The sequence below is a fragment of the Danio rerio genome, chromosome 1, assembly GCF_052040795.2.
Source record: "Danio rerio strain M-AB ecotype USA chromosome 1, GRCz13ab, whole genome shotgun sequence".
Classification (NCBI taxonomy): Eukaryota; Metazoa; Chordata; class Actinopteri; order Cypriniformes; family Danionidae; genus Danio; species Danio rerio.
The window spans coordinates 52,437,853-52,459,396 of NC_141021.1; the positions used below are offsets into that span (position 1 = coordinate 52,437,853).

Genomic DNA, 21,544 nt, shown 5'->3' on the forward strand with positions numbered 1-21,544 from the left:
CTCCAACGCGAATATCCGTTTATACTCGGACTGTTTTTAATGTGAGACCAACACAAGTTGCACATGTGCTGCTTCCCAGTGGATATTTTGCTCAATTCAAACAGTGAGTACATGCAATGCACGTTATTTACTGCTTATTTCCTCCTTTGTTACTTTAGTTGGTTGTTTCCTTTTGTAATGTCGTGACGGCATGGGAATCCCGGGCAGAGAGTTACCTCACGTAACGTAATAATATGCTACTAAACTCACGTTTGGCATATGTGTGCCGTTGACATCTGTCACTGCTGACATCTGTTGACATCTATGTACCGTTATTGGTTTTACTAAATACAAAATTGGCACTGTTGTATTTCAGTACACGACTTTACCTCAATATTAAATAACTGCACATGGATGTATTCTAGTGTTCAAGCGTAAGTATTTGACATTTTTAGTTAAACGATGTTGGTTTTATTATTCAGACATTCCCCTTAATAACGTAACATAATTTACTAAAAACTAAATTAATGAAGCAGTTTTTTTGTGATGATGAACACATATCGTTCACTAAAACATATCAACAGACCAAACATTTAAAAGACTCACATTTGACCACTAAATGTGCATTTTATTAACGTTATAAAGAATGTACAATGAGGTTTTGCAGATAAACACTTGATTTTATAACAAACAAAGCATTCAAAATACTCAGTCAACCACTAACTTATATGTCTAGTTATTCATTATACTTAATATTAAATGATGCTGCATAATTGGGTTTGTAGATAATTTTTTAATCTTCCCTAACTTTATTTGCCATTGTATTTAAATCCAAGTTCTGTGCAACATTAAACACTTTATCTTTACTTTACATTGCTCATAACCAGGGCTTGACATTAACTTTATTGACCACCAGTCACTGTGGCTAGTAGTTTTCTAACATAGCCACTCACCATTTTCACTAGCTGCAATTGTGTTGTTGGGAAAAAATATTTCATATGCATAAAATTGACTTTGGCATGCTAAAATTACTTGATTTAAGTTTTGTGTTTTTCCACATGCCTCATTCATTGAACGTTTTTGTGTTGTGTATGAGCTTGCTTAATGAGCATAAGCAAATCGGTTATGGTTTCGTAGTGTTGCATTGCAATTCGTTTTTTATTTCACATGATTTTTCAGGGCTCAACATCAAGGATTTACAAAAATCTCAAAAAGAAATTCTCTAGCCACACCAAAAATAAATAAATAAATAAATAAACATTTCTTAGCCCAAAATAACTAAGCAAAAGAAAGCAGGTGAAAAACATGCTGTGTGCAATAATAAAAGGATGATCACGCGAAAGGCTAAAGCGAAATAAACCTGCTGCTTGGAAAAAGACCTTTAAAAAAAATCTGGAGCTCTTAAAAGCAGCAAGACTGTGGGTGCACGAGTGTCGTTTTTGTTCAGTCTATTTCAAAGAGAACCAATCGCACCAGTTATGTTTCCAGACATGGATGCTTTGCACAGGGCACCGTTCCTTTTTGAAGCTTTTAAACACTCGTGCGGATCACATCTGTTGAAATCAGTCTGGACCAGGGCTGGACTGGAACAAAAAGTTGTCCCTAGCATTTTGGGCCAGAGCAGCCCACTACATCAAAATGCTCCCCATCTGTCCGTGCCCTTGAATATGTTTATCAACTCCTGTTCTGTAAACCCACAAAAGCCATGTATAGAAAATAATGAGAGTTGACAAATTGAAAACTTACATTTTTTTAATGTATTATTATTATTATGATAAAATTATAATCCACATAGGCATGGGCCGGTATAAGATTGTGATGGTATGATAACCCTGGACAAAACTATAACAGTTTCACGGTATCACAGTATTGTGGTTACTGCTCTAAAATATAAGCTTTTAAAATGTTTGGCTAAAAAAACTAAACTTTTTTCTCCTTTGAAAACAAAATATTCTATTTTTTAAGGTTTATATTATTTTAGAGCAGTAAACACGTTATATAATTCAAATGAATTAGGCAAGGCAAGGCAAGGCAAGTTTATTTATATAGCACATTTCATACACAATGGCAATTCAAAGTGCTTTACATAAACAAGAATAAAAGAAACAAGTAAAATAAAAATAAAAACAAATAATAAAAATGCATAAAAACAAAACAAAACATAAAAACAGGTAAAATGTGATATAAAAGAATGAAGAAGAAGAGAAAAACATGATAGTGCAATCTGTCGGACGCAACACAGTGCTCATTCAGTAAAGGCACAGCTAAACAGATGTGTTTTCAGTCTTGATTTGAATGTGCCTAAATTATTGATGTCTTTATTTGTTTCAAAAACACTGATTTCTTTACAATCTAAAACGGCATCTCTTTGGATTTTTTTTCTGCTGGAGATACTGTTGTCCTAAACAACAACAACAAAAAAAAGTAAATAAATAATCTTACATATGCCATAGGAATGGTATTACAGGAAAGATTGGTGGTATTAAAACCTTGACTCTTCCAAACTGCGGTATACCTTGAAAATAGTTATCGTCTCATGCATTAATCCACACGGGAAGTCCATCTTATGTGTGCTTGTGTGTTTTGAGAGAGGCTTTATTAAATAATGAACATAACAACAACTGCCTGCTAACACACACAGTTAATGCTAATTAACAAAATAAAGATAAATAATAAAAGCAATGTGTCAGAAACCCTTAACTAATGTTTAACTCAACAGTGAAACATCAAAACTCAGCTTAAAGATTTTACATAGTCAATCAAATAAACTTAAACAATTAAAAAAATGCAACAAATTTAGTTGAGCTCAAACTACAAAACTATTTGAAACAATTTCAGTGTTCGTTTTGCTAAAGTTGCACACTAGTTTGACCATTTATAAATATCATTGTAGCTATATTGTATAAAGAATTCTAACTATAGGCCTACATGCTGACAATCAAAAACAAAGTGACATGAAATGACAGCACAGGTGATTGTTTTCTGACAAGAAGACACCTGAAAGACATGAATAACACTCCTCATAGAGCGTGAGAAGCATACAGGTCTTTAGGATCTTGTGAAATAAACACTTTCAGGTTAAGGAAACAGCTTGGGAGGAAGTTGCTGCGGGACTTAGTGCAGATAAAAAGTACAAATACAAAGTGTATTTGTATAGATGGATAGGTTAATACACTCAAAAAATATGTATATTTTTACTTGTTCAAACTACTTATTTAAATTGAGCTGAAACAACACGCCACCCTCACTATTCTGCCACCCTAGAGCCACCTAGGTCGCCTCTATGGACGCACCTTCCCTGAGAGCGTCACTGATCTCAGCATCGTCAATTAATTAGGCAGAAAAAACAATAGGATGCTAATCATTTTATAGGCCGATCAGCCAGAGCTAAAAAGTACGTTGGCCCAGTGGCCAACTGCCCAGTCTGCCAGATGGCAGCCACCCCTGGCCTCGACACTGAAGCCCTCATCAGTGCATCAGGATGGCCTTTGTCTCACAGTGTGCATGCTCTTCATTTGGTATTTACCTGCTTTCTTATGCTCATTCAAACACAGTTATCGTCATCTCCCATGCTGGCCCCTCACATTAGGCCAATATTACTGTTGAACTCTGCTTTTTAAGAAAACGACAATTTAAAATGATCTTCAGCTAGCCAAAGTGGCTAGTGGGAGTGATTGTGTAACCCGCATAGCTGAAATCTACCCGTATTTGGCGGGTTGGTGGGTAACTGTGACATTGTGCTTTCATTATTTAGCTAAAGTTGGTTTTATTTTCGCACATTCAGACTTTCTCTTTAATATTCATACAATTTCAGAAAAAGTATTTGCAAATTCTAAAGAATAAAATCATATAAGCTGCCAATGGCTGTCAAAGAACAACATTGTGCACAGTCAAATAAACAGTGCTAACAACGTTTTGAAGTAATACTTGCATGTGATTTCAGACCCAATATTCAAAGTACAATTGTAAACAATATAGGGAGCGTGTCACTGAAAGAATGTGCAAATATAAAACCTTTACCCTTTCTAAAATATTGAGGTTATGCTAGTTTTTATATGGTCACACATTCTTCTTAATATAATTTCGTAAAAGCATTGTGAAATCCAAATAATAAATATTATTAACAGCCAGTGACGATCAAAATACAACAATGTTCACAGTCAGGTTGACCTTTTCTCTTCATTTCTATTACAGATTTTAAGCTCTTCATGTGTTCTGCCCTCATCTAGGCTGTCAAAATGAAGCAAACCGATCCTGAAACGCACAAGGAGAGCCTCTATCTGGAGGTGTGCGGAGCAAACGGAGCTGTTTCCCTCCCCCTGCACTCCTCCATCGTCCTCTTCCTCCTGTCCTACAGCGAATGCTCATCTTTTCACGTCTGCCTGGTCACAGATCAAGCAGACGTCCTGCAGTCCCCGTCAGCTCTGGTGCCCGCCGGTCTCTCTGTTTCTGCACTGAGGAGGGACGAGCTGCCAGGCCTGGTTAAGATGTGTCGTCTGCCGGCCGCTCTGGAGTCTGATGTCGGCTTTTGCCGAGCCGGCCTTGCTGTCGTGCTCAGACACATCATTCAGAGAGCATGCCAGTTGATGCCCGACCGCAGGGACGTGGCGTCACTTTTGGGCTTTAAAAACACCTGCCTCAAGGCTTGTGCTGAGGTGAGAGGGCCTTGTTTAACCCATTAACTGTAGTGTTTGTACAGGTGCTGGAAATGCTTAGAAAATGCTTGAATTTGTTAATATAGTGTTTTAAGGTTTTGGAAAGTGCGTAGATTTTATATAAAAAGCTTGTTAATAATATATTTTAATAACATTAATAATGATAATAATGTAAATAATAAACAACAATATACTTAAAAATTATTGTCATAGTAATGGTCTGAAATTGTTGCAAATTAACAAATGACTTTTGCTCTTATTATTATTATTATTATTATTATTATTATTATTATTATTATTATTATTATTATGTTATGATAATAATATAATTATTGTATATTATATGTACACTATTATATATACACTACCTGACAAAAGTCTTGTCATTGATCCCAGTTGTAAGAGCAACAAACAATAACTTTATAATAATAATAATAACAACTTTTAAATAACAACTTTCTCTCTCTCTCTCTCTCTCTCTCTCTCTCTCTCTCAAGTTGCTATATTGGAATGACATTTACAGTATTGTCAAAGCATTTTAGAAATGTATGAACCATATAATATATTAACATCATAAAATTAATAAAATATACAGCAAATAAGAAATAAATATAAAATAAAAATAAAAAATGAATAAAAATAGACAATATTGCTAACAATTATGTACTAGAATGAAAAGTGTAGATTTTTTAAAATAAAGCAAATTAGTTGATTAGCCATTTCTAATAGTGTAGAAATATTTTATATATTAAATATTCTGAGTCGTTTATTAAATGATTAATCATTTAATGTTTCTCTCGCGGCTGCAAAATGGTAATGCAAAAACGCATACAAATAACGGCAACTTTAGAAAGCGAAAGTAAAACCTTAATCCTGGACATTTTAGGAGATTCAGAAACTACGGTCGGATGCATTTTGGCGGAAAAGGCGTGTCTCTGTGGGTCTGCAGAGCACGTGAGAGTTTCTGTGTGAGTGACAGCTCACAAACACACAGAACCAGTAGGAAACGTACAGAGGGAGAGAAGATTTTTCACTGGTTTATCGATTGCTAATGTTTAGTTTTCTTGGACGGATACAAAAAAAAGTGTGAAAGGAATATAATAATAGTATCATTCATGCGTCATCCCTAGGGCCAGATGGAGTCTGCGGACGGTTTTTGCTATTTCTGCTGGAAATTTTGTTAAAAATGTGCGGATTTCTGCGGAATTATTTTGGGAGTATCATAACTTAAACCTTAATATATGAAATAAAAAATAATATCTTTTTTTACTTTTATTTAATGTTTAAAATGCAAATCCAATTAGACTCACTTGATTTGGTAAATAAAGCAAGTTTGTCATTTAATATCTCCAGTAAAAGACAGAAAATATTTCTTTACAATCTGCATTGTACATAAATCAGATGAACATTTTCACAATAGTCAATAATATTACTGAAATTTATATTAAAAAAAAAAAAAACTGAATAAATATAGATTAACACACATTTACTTAAGTAAATAAAACAGAAATAATGATGGGCTAAAAATCTGCGGAATTCTGCGCGCGCAGATTCCGGGTCGGGCGTAGTCATCACCAAATATACCTGGGCTGCCGGCCCAAGTAAAGTCTATTTGTGGGAAGCACTGGTGTGGTATGACAGGGTTTAAGAGGTCTTTCGCTCTGAGATGGCTGTCAAACTGACGCTGATTCAGGCTTCTGGATCGGATAAGATTAACAGTTTGCCATCCAGTGGACACATTTGGAACAGCAGTTTATTTTATTGAAAAATTGCAGCTCACAGAATAATCTCATGGGGCGCATTAAATTAGTTTGCCGTCTGTTTAACACTCCTGGTCTAAGCAAAGTCAGACCTTACTGTCCTAATGAAATGATTAAAAATGAAGGCATGATCATATTTTATTTTGGTCAAATAAGCATAATCTATAGAGGCCTTTGCCTTTCATATAAGCCACTTTCGATACCAAATGAGAACTAGAAGTCAAGTTGTTATTTGTTGTTTGTAAAACTTGGATAGGCGACAAAACTTTTGTTTTTTTGTTGTTATTTTTACTACTATTAAAATATTATAACTTTTAAGCTTTCAAATGAAATATAATTTGTCATGGTTGCTTTGTCCAGTCTATATTATTGTTTAAATAATGTAAACGCAGATGTCATGCAGGTGAGACATTGACAGTTAAAGGGTTTAGGTCCTGCCGCATCACCACAAGCGTGAACTAATCGCATACCCAAAGGGTGACAAACACGTTGACATGTTTTGACAGGTGCAGCCTCTTAAATTCTGGAGTTCTGTGTCAGACAGTCGCATATTTAAATGTTGATGATTGAGCTCTGTGCTTTCAGATAGTAGCTATAAGGCATAACAGAGCAAAAACAAGCTCGAGTTGCACCACTGATTCTTTTTTTTTCTCTTTTTTTTTGGCTGAATTTAGAGCCTTGAGCTGTTTTTGGGACAGGTGTGATGTCTCAAGACACCATTTTCAGTCACTTTTAAAATTTATGGTTTTAAAGCAAGTACATTTTTCTAAAGTAAAACATTTTCAGGAAGCTTTTGTCATTTGTCAGTCAGCCTGCAACAACAGCTTCAGATATGCAAACATTCGGATATGAAAAAATCGGATATTAGGAAGATGAATATAAACCAATATGGACTACAGTTTACTGCAGAGCTGTGTGGTTATTGATGGAATCTATGAAATATCCATAAATTTAACTTGTAGTGTTAGAACTGTCAAAAGAACTTGTACAACTTAAAAACTGCAACAAATAAAAAAGGCTCCTAATATAACGACTTAAACCTACATTACTACAAAAATATATAAAATATAGCAGTGAAATACAAGTTTCAGTATTGTTTTGTATTGAATTTTTGCTTGCCTTAAAGTTAATGTTAACTGTCCATCACTAATTTTAAAAGACAACAATTGATAATAGCACACATTTAATCTGTTTTAGTATGTTTTAATTTCCGTTTGTTAATTAACTAATATAGGTTTGTTATATCTGCTATTTATTATTCACTAAAAAACAGCAAGTAAATGACAAAACAAAAAAAGATTTCAGCTTTTTAATACTGGCCAAAAGTCTAATAAAGTTTCAAATGATAGTTCAGCCAAAACTCTACTCGCTATATATATTATTTACTCAACTTTTACTTGTTCCAAACTAGGCGGTGTAAGTTTCTGACAGTTTGATCACCTTGGAAAAAAATACCACGGTTTCACGGTATCACAGTATTGTCATTACTGCTCTAAAATAAGTTATTTTAAATGTCTGGGTAAAACAAACAAACAAACAAGCAAAAAAAAATCAAATAAACCCAATTTATTTTATTTTAAGAAACATTTATAATATTTTGTAGCAGTAAACATGTCAGGCTAAATAAATAAATCATTGATTTCTGCTTTCCTCTTCTTTAGTCTCAAAAACACTGATTCCTTTACAACACATACAAACACATAAAAAAAACCTTGCATACACCTTGAGATCGGTATAACACAACATTGCAGTATTAAAACCTTGAATTTTCCAAACTGTGTTAAACCTTAAATCCGGTTAATATCCCATGCCTATTCCAAACCTTTATGAAGAAGATATCTTAATGAAAGCTGAAAACCTGTAACCATTGACTTCCCTACTATTTTTCTTCCTACAATGGAAGTTGATGGCTACAGATTTTCAGCATTCTTCAAAACATCTTCTTTTGTATTAAACAGAAGAAAGTCTAAAAGGTTTGGAACAAGCCAAAGGAAAGTAAATAATGATTTTTATTTATTTATTTATTTTGTGCAGCTTTGGATGAACTATCACTTTAATAAAGTAATACAAGTTTGTCTTGTTCACTTATTAGACCTCAACACGTAAATAATAATAATAAAAATAAAAAAATTCAATACTGATCAAAAGGTTCAATGTTTAAAGGCTTGAATAAAAACAAAAGCTTATCCAACCCCTCAGTTACTTCATGAATCACTTTTTTTTTTTTTTTTTTTTTTTTTTTACATTTACCAACTATGCTAAACTATTGTATTCCTCAGGTTAGTCAGTGGACCAGACTTTGTGAGCTGGAAATTCCCTCTGCAGTAGAAAAACATTTACAAAACCCTGAAGATGAGACGAATCGACTTCCTCCTGCAATTATAAACTTGGAAAAGAGGTTAGGGGAGCCTGTCAAAGTTCACAACGATGACAAGATACGTCGGCAGAAGCTACAACAGCAGAAGAAGAGCGATTCTCAAGTAAAAGATGCCGAAAAGGAACCCCATCCAAATGTTGAGCTCAGCGCTGCTCTGGCCAGGCTTTCTACAGATGCAGTTTGTCCTCCATCCAGCAGAGAGCACTCGGACATCAGGAAAGTCAAGAGCACTGATCTGCCAGAGCTGGAGCATGTGTTTGCTGAGGGCCTGTATTTCACTCTGACCGATGTCGTCCTGCTGCCCTGCATCCATCAATACCTGGTAAAAACAAACAAATCGAAAGCAGTTTTCATCTCATTATGTATAAATCACTATTGCCCACTGAGAAATAGCCCGTTGCTCAGTTGTTTTAGCAGTAGAGGAGACCTTTTTTTAGGTTTCTTTTAGGTTCTGTCAAATATAGAAGCCTCTTATGCCTTTTTGACTTCTCTGACTTCAAGGTGATTCTGCTTTAAAGGGATAGTTCACCCTTCAAAAACTCACCCTGTTTCCAAGCCTTCATGACATTGCTGCACGATATTAAGAAAAAATCTGACATTGCAGTAATTGTTTTTTTCTTACATATAAGAATCCTGGAAATCTGTAACTATTGACTTCCATTGTACTTTCTTCAAAATATCTTATTTTGTGTCTGATCAGAATAAAGAAACAAAATATGACTGCACAATGTATTGTTTCAGCATCTGCTGTACATCATAATGTGTGCATAGTCGCATAACAGGACATTATTTTAGATAACTGAAATAAAATAAAGGAAAAACAATTAATGAAAAGTAAAACTAGATGAAATTAACAGCAGTCATTGAAAAACTGAAATGCAATAATAGTAAAGTATAAATATAACCTTTTTCAGAACACATCAGTATATACACACACACACAGTGTCAAAAAATCCAAGCAAAATTAACTCGGTCAGTTTTTAAAAAAAATATCAATAACATTATTTATGAAATGAAATGTTATTTATACATTTTCCCCCTGTGACTTTTTATGTATGTGTATGAATTTATATATACATACACACACACAATTTTATCAGATGATTTAAATTGCTCTGTTTCAAAAGAAAAGTTTGTTTATACACCTCGCATTACCTTTAAACTCTTGTATTAAATTAAATTTTATAAAGAAAATGTTTAAGTAAAATAATGGTTTGAACAGACACTGAACTTACAAACATTTAATGCAACTTGAAGTAAAAATGTGGACGAATTGGGACCAATCTTCATGTTAAAGATAATATACAGTTAAGCTTGTGTAGTCTCCATGTTTTGGCAGATTAAGAAGGATAGACACATTTTATATTTATTTAAAACAAATTATATATATATATATATATATATATATATATATATATATATATATATATATATATATATTGTATATAATAATTATAATATTATATATATAGCTTGTTTGACTGATGTCATTATGAAAATTCAATGAATTCTGAAAAAAAATTTTTTTTGCAAAATATAATTTTATTTCATTTAGTTTTTCAATGACTGCTGTTTTTATCATGTTTTACCTTTTTCATTTATTGTGTTTTTCTTATTTTATTTCATGATTAAATGTTATTATTATTTAATTATTATTATCTAAAATTATGTCCTGTAATGTGACTGTAAGACATTACAATATTGATGCTGAAACAATATATCGTGAATACTTTGTGTTTCTTAATTCTGTTCAACACAAAATAAGATGTTTTGAAGAATGCTGAAAATCTGTAACCATTGACTCCTATAGTAGGAAATACTAAAGAAGTCAATGTTCACAGGTTTCCAGCATTCTTCAAAACATCTTCCTTTTGTTTTCACCAGAAAAGGTCATGAAGGATTGTAACAATTAAAGGCTGATTAAGTGATAGTAGCTATAGCGAACGATCCTTTTAAGTAAGGCCTGTGGTTTCAGTTTCAATTGAAATGGATCGGTGTTGTTTGGGATTGTGAATCAGATTCATTGCACTGCGATGTCCTCCTGCACTCGTTCACATGAAGAGCTTGACACAGCCTGACGCCGGTGTTTGTTAGACTATTACTCTCGAATCTGTGGCAGTTGATTCAATAAAGTCTGCCGGTGTGGATGCTAATAAAATAAATTGCCAAACGACATCCCTGCCGCTTTAAGTGCTTGAGCTTTTTCGGTTCTGTTTGCACCAAGTAAGGTGAGTGAAATGGTTGTAAGGTTTTTATAATCATTCTGATTGTTAGTAAATATGTCAACATCCCAGAGATAATGATAATCATACTGAGAAACAATGTCATCGGAAGTCATTTTTAGCTGATGAACGATTGAAACAATATTGACAGGCAATCAGAATCAGTCGTGCATATCATTTTGGTGTTGGGAAAGAAAAATTACTAGCAGGGTGTCCGCGGGGTCTGAAAAAATATTAAAAGTTGATGCATCAATTGAGAAATTAAAGGCCCATAAAAAATATAAAAAGTCTTGCATACTAGTTTGCAAGGTAATAAATGTTATATCATTTTTGATTATTTAGTGTATAGTTGTATGCTAAAGTTTGCCTGAAATAAATCTGCCAATATCAGGTTGCTGTGTAGTTTATGAAATCCATAATATCCAACTAGATTTAACATCATGCTGCTTTGTTTACTGCCCATAATTTATGCAGTTCCATAGGCACCAACCTGCTGTATTATATAGATTTCATAGGTTTTTATTCACTATGTAAATAATGATTTAGTTTTGGATTAGCTTCTTAATAATTAATAATTAAATATTAACATTCATTATTATCTTAATTAATATTTAATTTAATATTATCTTAAATAATCTTGCCAGTATTTCAGGTTGAAACATAAAGTGGTTATAAGATCTTAAAATATATGGAAAGAGTCTTAAAAAGGTCTTTAAATGTGTTGAATTTCACTTTCTGACTACTGTATATACATTTTGAGCTTGGAGTGTATTTCAAGTCATCAGGGCTGTTATTGCTCATAACTCAAATAATTACAAACTACTTATTTAAAATTAGTTGAAAAAAAACAGTTCTTAAAGCGGGTAATTGTTTTATGTTCAGTCAACTTAAATTTGTAAAAACTATTAAGTCAAATTAATCGATTTGTGTTGGGACAACATGCAACAGTTCAACAGCATTTTTAATTTACATTTTTTACAGTGAGTGTTATGGTCTACACTACCTAACACAAGTCTTGTCGCCTTTTCAAGTTTTAGGAACAGCAAATAATAACTTGACTTCTAGTTGATCATTTGGTATCAGAAGTGGCTTATATTAAAAGGCAAAGGCCTCTAGATTACGCTTATTTTACCAAAATGAAATATGATCATGCCTTGATTTTTAATTATTTCATTAGTTCAGTAAGGTCTGACTTTGCTTAGATAAAGGTCTTGTCACTTAACAGTAATAATGGGCAGTATAGAATACAAAGTCATTCTGCAGTGGAAAAAGAATGAATATTGTGTCTGACTCCATCATGAGTTTGGAGGACTGCATCCATACATCTCTGCAATGACTCAAATCACTTATTAATAAAGTCATCTGGAATGGCAAAGAAAGCGTGCTTGCAGCACTCCCAGAGTTCATCAAGATACTTTGGATTCATCTTCAATGCCTCCTCCATCTTACCCCAGACATGCTCAATAATGTTTAGTCTGGTGACTGGGCTGGCCAATCCTGGAGCACCTTGACCTTCTTTGCTTTCAGGAACTTTCATGTGGAGGTTAAAGTATGAGGAGCAGCGCTATCCTGCTGAAGAATTTGCCCTCTCCTGTGGTTTGTAATGTAACAGGCAGCACAAATGTTATGATACCTCAGACTGTTGATGTTGCAGATCTCTCGCACACCCCATACCAAATGTAACCCCAAACCATGAGTTTTCCTTCACTAAACTTGACTGATTTCTGTGAGAATCTTGGCTCCATGCTGGTTCCAATAGGTCTTCTGCAGTATTTGTGATGGAGTTCAACACATTATTCATCTGAAAAATCGACCTTCTGCCACTTTTTCATATGATCAACTAGAAGGCAAGTTATTATTTGTTGCTCTTACAACTGGGATTGACGACAAGACTTTTGTCAAGTAGTGTACACTGTAAAAATGATGAGTTACTTAAAGTGAGTGGTCACACTTTACAATAAGGTTCATTAGTTAATGTTAATTAATGCATTTACTAACATGAACAAACAATGAACAATACATTTACTATGGTATTTGTTCATGTTAGTTAACATTAGTTAATGAAAATACACTAGTTAATGGTTAGTTCATGTTAACTCACGGTGCATTAACTAATGTTAACAAGCATGGACTTTTATGCTAATAATGCATTAGTAAATGTTCAATTATGATTAATAAAGGCTGTACATGTGTTGTTCATGATTAGTTCATGTTAGTAAATGCATTAACTAATGAACCTTATTGTAAAGTGTTACCAAGTGAGTAAACCCGTTGCCCTAAAAGGCAGCAAGTTGACTTTACTCAAAAATAAAATAAACCTGTTTTAACTTGAAGCTGTTTAGTAAACTTAATTTGAATAATTCTGCTAATTTTACACACTTATTTTTTAAAACAAAGTCAACAGATCTCTTTTTATAGTCTAGAATGAGCTCCATCATTAGACTTTCACACAACAAACATGTTTTGGAGCGATGTCTAGAGTGCAAAACGGATCACAGACGCTTTGTCCCTTCAGACGCCCTGTGGTGCATATTTGAGGCGAAGCTTGTTTGCATCTGTCATCCCTTTCTCTTTCTCTCCAGTCTTCTCTCTTCATCATTGTTCATTCTGCTCTCTCTCCTCCTGTCGTTCTCTCGGTGGTCAGCGGGCGCATCGGTGCCTCCTAGTTTCACACTCCGTCTAGCATGTCTCTCTCCCTCTGTCCTCCTCATCCCTTTCTCCCTGTCTCTTTTCCTCTGCTGTGAGCGATGATAGAAGCGGCACAGCTGATCTCGGTTCAGCGGACACAACACTTTGATGGGTTACTTAAGTTGCTGTCTCGCTGTCAGTGTGCAGCTTTGAATATCCATTTCTGCTATTTTAGAAAACTCCACAGGAGCGCTACCTAAATTGCACTGCGTCGCCCATTTGCCAAACCGATTGTGCATCTGATGAATGTGTTTTGGATATTATTTTCAGAGTTGATTGAATTTTATAGTCCACATGACCCTGAAGCTGCTATTGTATTGTGACAGTTCCTTTGAGAAATGCAAGATTAAATGAGAGAACTGTAGGCGTGGCTTGTTTTTTTCTACTGCGAGCTGATTGGATGTAGTAAAGTAGGTATTTCATTTGGAAATATTGGGAAAATGGTGTTGGGGAGAGTTATTACAAGCTAACAGACTCCCGCTCACTATTTCTGCCTGTTGTCAAAACTGACAGATGGAGGGGCGTGGTTAAGTATGTTAGCCACGCCTAACACCTCAGACAGACCTAATCTGAGACTTTAACACAGATGAATTGTTCGCCACATCTAGCAGTTCATCCATTCATTTTCTTTTCGGCTTAGTTCCTTTATTAATCTGTGGTCGCCACAGCGGAATGAATCGCCAACTTATCCAACTAGCAATGTGAGCTAACAAAATATAAGTTAGTATGGTTATTTTGATTTTACTTGCACTTTAATGGTTTAATTTATCATTTAATAAATAATTTATACAAAAATTATTATTTAATTTGTATGCTACTGTGCTGTTTAATGCTTGATTTTGATTAGTTGATAGTCATTATGAGGTGTGTATTGTTTTTTTCCTTCATATAAACACTGCTGAAGTAGTTCCGGGCAGGTTTTGAACTTATTACAGTTCCATATCACTACACTGAGTGATTTCCGTTCGTTCACAGACTACAAAAATAAAAAAAAACAATTGAATAAAAAAAAAGGATTTGGATGTAACGTTTAAGAAACTAGTCATTATTCATTGATTAAAATGTATTATAGACTATGTATGATTTATCATATATGTTTATGCAGCATAAATCAAAATATGTCTATCCATAAATCTGTACGTTGGCGCAGTAGATAGCACTTTCACCTCCCAGCAAGAAGGTCGCTGGTTTGAGCCTCGGCTGGGTCACTTGGCAGTTTGCATGTTCTCCCCGTATTTGCTTGGGTTTCCTCTGGATACTCTGGTTTCCCCCACAGTTCCAAAGACATGCGCTATAGGTGAATTGAGTAAGCTAAGTTGGCTACAGTGTATGTGCGTAAATGAGAGAGTGTATGGGTGTAGCGCATCCGCTACGTAAAACATATGCTGGATAAGTTGGCGGTTCATTCCGCTGTGGCAACCCCAGATTAATAAAGGGACTAAGCTTAAAAGCGAATGCATGATTGTTTAATGCTTGATTCTGATTGGTTGATAGACATTATAAGGTGTGTATTGTTTTTTTCCTTCATATAAACACACAGCTAAAGTAGTTCCGGGCAGGTTTTGAACTCATTACAGTTCCATATCACTACGCTGAGTGATTTCAGTTCATTCACAGGCTACAAAAGTTAAAAAATAATTGCATAAAAACAAAAGGATTTGGATGTAATGTGTAAGAAACTAGTCACTTTTATGTAGTCGATTATTCATTGATTAAAACGTATTATAATGTTAGACTATATATTATTTATCATATATCTGTTTATGCTCTTTGGTCCTTAAAATGGTGTTTAAAAAATTAAAAACTGCTTTTATTCTTGTCAGAATAAAAAAAATAAGACTTTCTCTAGAAGAAAAAAAATATTATCAGACATACTGTGAAAATTTCCTTGCTCTGTTAAAACTTCATTTTGGAAATATTTAATAAAGAAAACAAAAAAATAAAATAAAGGGGGGGCTAATAATTCTCACTTCAACTGTATGTTTGCATATTAAAATAAATCAGTATTTTAATGCATCAGACGCAAAATATACATGTACATTAATAATTTAATAATTTAATATTAATCTGACTAGTTAACAGTTAAAATTCGATTAATGAGTGGTGGTTGTAGGTTAGCAAAATTAACCGAAATGAGCATCCCTAAGAATAACAATATGCGCTACTATTCAATTTTACACAGACTTGCCTTAAACGGCAGAAAATCATATATATATATATATATATATATTTATTTATTTTTTTGATGTTTTAAAGTGTTTTATTGTGATACACAATTGACGTCAGAATTATTAAACCCCTTTGAATTTCTTTTAAAATATTTTCGAAATGTTTAACAGAGCAAGGAAATTTTTACAGTATGTCTGAAAATATTTATTCTTCTGGAGAAAGTCTTATTTGTTTTATTTCAGCTTGTATAAAAGCAGTTTTTTAATTTTTAAACACCATTTTAAGGTCAAAATTATTAGCCCCTTTAAGCTATATATTTTTTCATAGTCTGCAGAACAAACCATCATTATACAATAATTTGCCTAATTACCTTAACCTGTCTAGTTAACCTAATTAACCTAGTTAAGCCTTTTAATGTCACTTTAAGCTGTATAGAAGTGTCTTGATAAACATCTAGTCAAATATTATTTACTGTCATGGCAAAAATAAAATAAATCAGTTATTAGAGATGAGTTATTAAAACTATTATGATTAGAAATGTGTTGAACAAAATCTCTCTGTTAAACAAAAATTCTGGAAAAAAAAATAAACGAGGGGCGAATAATTCAGGGGGGCTAATAATTCTGACTTCAACTGGATCTCATTTACTGTCCTTTTTATACTCAGACTTTCTATTTTAGGCTCTTTAAATTAAAATCTACCACGTCTCTGATTAAACCCTTTTCAGATCTCTCTCCGAACTCACTCTCCCTCCACGCTATCCCATCTGCCCTTACTGCTGAGATGGTACCAGCGCACACAGGAGCTCTCCGGTGTACTGAGAGCCGCAAAGGACTGTGGGATGGTCTTTCTTACCCTCAGTGCGGCCGACCCTTGTCTTACCCAGCAGGACGCCCCCCCACAAGCCAGCGAAGAGCCCAAACCAAAGCAAGAGCCCTTCATCGGGGGCCCGAGGCCAACACTCACCAAACTGCAGGTAATTGAATTTCGCTCTCTCCTATTTCTCTCTCATTTGATTCTCTAAATCTTCGCTCTCACGGAAAGGAGATTACACAGAAGCGCTTCTCTTTGCCACTCCACTAAACCTGTCAGTGGCGAACTCGCATAATCCCTAAACAGCGATCCGCTCTCAATACGTTCAGTGCCGCACACCCGTCCCTTTACGGCAGCCCTGTGTGCCACCGCGGGGCCTGAACCGTGATGATAAAGGATTTATGCACTCCAGCGAGGCAGAACAGCAGCCGTTCTGACTCGCTCTTAACTGATGGGACACCCTGCCACTCGATACTTTAAGGAGGCTGGTGTTACGCCGCTGTCTGACTCTGACAAGCACCGCCGCTTCTTTCAATCGCACGTCTGACATTCATTAGCTGTAAAGAATGCTTGCATTTATCTGGAAAATCCATTAATAATGGAAGCATTCACAAGCTTTGTTTGATAAGATTTGAATTGTCATCGTGCTGTCATGATTTAATGCCTTTAAAGGGGTTGTTCACGCAAAAAAATTAAAATGTTATCATTTATTTACACTTAAGTCCTAAGAGGCCACACATTCAAATATTTTTTGTCTTGTTTTCACGTTATCACAATTTGGTTTTCTCGTTGTCTCAACATAACAAAAAGTTGTTTTCTGGCTATCACAAGTAAATTTTCTCATGATCTCAACATAACCAATTGTTGTTTTCTCGTTACCACAAGTTTTCTTGTGATCTCAACATATCAAAAAGTTTTCTCCTTGTTATCATAACTTAATTTTCTCATAATTTCAACAAAACAGTTGTTTTTTGGTTATCACAAGTTAATTTACTCGATCTTAACATAACAAAAACTGTTTTCTCCTTATTACGATTTAATTTTCTTGTTATCTCGATGTAACAATTGTTCTCGTGATCACAACTTAATTTTCTTGCAATTTAAACAACAAAAAGTTGTTTAACTTAATTTTCTTATAATTTCAACATAACATGAAATTGTTTTCTCATCATCACGACTTAATTTTCCTGTTATCTTGACATAACAAAGTTTTTCTGGTGATCATGACTTAATTTTCTCATGATCTCAACATAACTAAAAGTTTTCTTGCTGTCGTGGCAATTTTCTTGTGATCTCGACATGAATTGTTTTCTCATTGTCATAACCTAATTTTCTTGTTATCTTGATATACAGTGCATCTGGATCTTGTTCCGAAATGGATTAACTTCATTTATTTCCTCAAAATTCTCCACACAATACCCCATAATGACAATGTGAAAAAAACCTTAAAAATCACATGTACAGAAGTATTCACAGCCTTTGCTCAATACTTTGTTGATGCACCTTTGGCAGCAATTACAGCCTCAAGTCTTTTTAAATATGATGCCACAAGCTTGGCACACCTGTCTTTGGGAATTTTTTCCCATTCCTCTTTGCAGTACCTCTCTAGCTCTATCAGGTTGGATGGGAAGCGATGGTGTACAGGAATTTTCAGATCTCTCCAGAGATGTTCAATAGGATTTAGGTCTGGGCCCTGGCTGGGCCACACAAGGACATTCACAGTTGTTGTGAAGCCACTCCATTGATATCTTGGCGGTGTGCTTTGGGTCATTGCCCTGCTGGAAGAATAACCATCGCCCCAGTCTGAGGTCAAGAACACTCTGAAGCAGGTTTTCATTCAGGATGTCTCTGTACATTGCTGCATTCATCTTTCCCTCTATCCTGATTACTCTTCCAGTTCCTGCTGCTGAAAAATGTCCCCACAGCATGATGCTGCCACCACCATGCTTCACTATAGCGATGGTATTAGCCTAGTGATGAGTGGTGCCTGGTTTTCTCCAAACGTAACGCTTGGCATTTACTCCAAAGAGTTCAATTTTAGTCTCATCAGACCAGAGAGTTTTGTTTCTTATGGTCTGAGAGTCCTTCAGATGCCTTTTGGCAAATTCAAGGCGGAGAGTGGCTTTCGTCTGGCCACTCTACCATACAGGCCTGATTGGTGGATTGCTGCACAGATGGTTGTCCTTCTGTAAGGTTCTCCTCTCTCCACAGAAGGACACTGGAGCTTAGACAGAGTGACCATTGGGTTATTGATCACCTCCCTGACTAAGGCATTTCCCCCACGATCACTCAGCTTAGATGGCCGGCCAGCTCTAGGAAGAGTCCTTGTGGTTTCAAACCTCTTCCACTTACAGATGATGGAGGCCACTGTGCTCATTGGAACTTTCAGAGCTGCAGAAAGTTTTTTGTAACCTTCCCCAGCCTTGTGCCTCGAGACAATCCTGTCTCGGATATCAACAGACAATTCCTTTGTCTTCATGCTTGGTTTGTGCTTTGACATGCACTGTCAACCCTGGGACCTTATATAGACAGGTGTATGCGTTTTCAAATCATGTCCAGTCAACTGAATTTACCACAGGTGGACTCCAATTAAGCTGCTGTAACATCTCAAGGATGATTAGTGGAAACAGTATGTACCTGAGCTCAATTTTAGAGCTTCACAGCAAAGGCTGTCAGTACTTCTGTACATGTGATTTTTCAGCTTTTTTATTTTTAATAAATTTGCAACTATTTAAAAAAAATAAAAATGTCTTGTCATCGTGTCAATTTTCTCTTGATTTTAACATAAAAAAAGTTGTTTTTGTGTAATCCTAACTTAATTTTCTTGTAATGTAAACAACAAAAAGTTGTTTTCTCATCATGACGACTTAATATTCTGGTGATCTCCACATAACCAGAAGTTGTTATCAAGTCATCACGACTCATTTTCTCATGATCTCAACATAACAACATGGGTCGACGAGTTTTGGTTTGATTTGAGAGTTCTACAGTTTTCTTGTTTTTGTTGTTGCTGGTTCTACTAGCATATTTTGTCATTTACTGATAGACTGATTGGACTTTTGTTTATCTTATACATTTATATGTTTATCTGGAAAAAAAATTGCAATTAAAAATATCTATTTGAAGTGGTGTTATTCTCCTGAAAATGTGAAAGCAACTACTCTCTGTTTTTCACAGTTCACCAAATTCCATTTTTCATCTTTTCACAAACAGAAGGTCAAATTTGTTTCTCATGAAAGGTGGGCTAAAGTTTAACCACAAGTCTACGATAGAGTTTGCTCTTAAACAAAAAGAACTGTAGTGACTCTATAGGAAAATCAGCCAAGCATCTAGACATGTCAGAATCTTTAACTATATTAACCAGACTAAGAGATCTTTTATCTTGTGCAGAAAATAACTAGAACCACATTTTTTACGGATATGACAATGAACTACAAACCCAAAGCTATTTACACACTTAGTTGGAATTAATGAATGAATCAAAATGTCAAAGTTCTAGCATTTTATGTGTTGATTTAGAAGAATATGAGAATAATATTAGTGTCCACAGCAGTGCACAATAGCATAATTGTTATAGTTATTTTTATTATTAGGTGTTTTTATGAATTATTAAGTTGGTGTTAATAAATTATTAGGACTATTTGTTAATTTATTGTAAATATTATATTTAAATTAATATTTTTTTGTTATTAAATTGTTTGTAAATCCTAAATTTTGTTTTTGCTAAAACATTTATATAAAGATTTAAAGCCTAAATCTGTGCTTTTATCATTCTTTTTTTTTGCCTTTATTTTAACAAAAAAAAACAACAATGACCACAGTTTACAACCAACAAATTTTTACAACATTACAGAACTGAATGAAGATTAAAAAGAAGACATATAAATACAAAGTCATAATAATAATAGAAGAATGCATATATTAACCAAGGTTTATGGTGATCTAAGGTTTTGCAAAAATGTACCTGAAATCCTGGGACCTACATATTCAAGAAAAGCAGTCCAGAGGGTGTTAATGTTAAGCCCTTGTGACCACTATTCTTTGCAACAACAACAAAAAACGGCATTCCTTATGTTTTTGTGTCTGTTTGAATTCATATTTAGTGTCTGTTGAAACACTGACAGCAATGCGCTGTGATTTGGCCTCATCTGCACATTTGCGCTGTATCTCCTTCACATGCCAAGCTGAAACACACAGAAAGTCCACGCACACACGTGAGGAAACATGATGTCAACAACAGTTTTACATGCTAAGAGGTGATTGGACAGGTCTTTGCACGTGCAATGGACTTGAAAGGTAATCGGAAGCTACAAAGGTAGAACTGCTTTGTTGCAGTGGTTTTTATTAACAAACCAATATTAATAATGCATATTAACCGCGGATCGCAAGACGCACCAAACCGTTGAAGAACAACAGGACGATACGTTTTTTTTTTACCGAGAACCATTGCATCCCTAATAACCAGCATACTTTGTTATTGCTCTTACTTTCTAACAAGTTTGTACTTTTCCTAAACCAATAGTAAAACTTGAAAACGCAGCGCTTATTACTTTTTCATGATGAATCACTTGCTGCAGTCACACACTCCAGTGTTTCCTCACCATTCCAGATAATAATGTCCCCATAATGCTGGATTACATGGCAAGCTCAGCTTGTGACATCATTACTGTGTCTTTTTATCCCCCCCGGAGGAACCGCTGATTCAGTCCATAACCTCCTGTGCGGTCCTCTGTCTGCTTATTCAATTGGCCAGCGCTTCCATATTAGTCCTGCTGATTTACTCAGCATCTAAACGACCCACAAACTCCAACAACACTTGCAGAAATCTGCCGATAATGAGTAAAAAAGGCCTGCAGTGGCCTCATACACACTTCTGCTGTA

At 34.8% G+C, this 21,544-nt stretch overlaps 1 protein-coding gene across 17 annotated transcripts in view; it reads left to right on the plus strand.

The window, feature by feature from the left end:
- Positions 1 to 21,544, plus strand: part of gstcd (glutathione S-transferase, C-terminal domain containing) — a 158,396-nt gene that overhangs the window by 44,091 nt on the left and 92,761 nt on the right. For 9 of the 17 annotated variants that reach the window (XR_015475610.1, XR_015475612.1, XR_015475614.1 and 6 more), the window contains 3 exons: positions 4,209 to 4,634; positions 8,674 to 9,093; positions 16,578 to 16,826. Coding sequence is in view for 10 of the 17 variants with exons in the window: in XM_087235346.1 (XP_087091472.1) it covers positions 4,218 to 4,634; positions 8,674 to 9,093; positions 16,578 to 16,826 (1,086 nt within the window). In the remaining 7 variants the exon portion in view is untranslated. Of the gene's footprint in view, positions 1 to 10; positions 104 to 4,173; positions 4,635 to 8,673; positions 9,606 to 10,326; positions 10,940 to 16,577; positions 16,827 to 21,544 lie in introns of those variants that run through there. The other 8 variants (XR_015475613.1, XM_087235345.1, XM_087235353.1 and 5 more) reach the window with 5 other exon arrangements.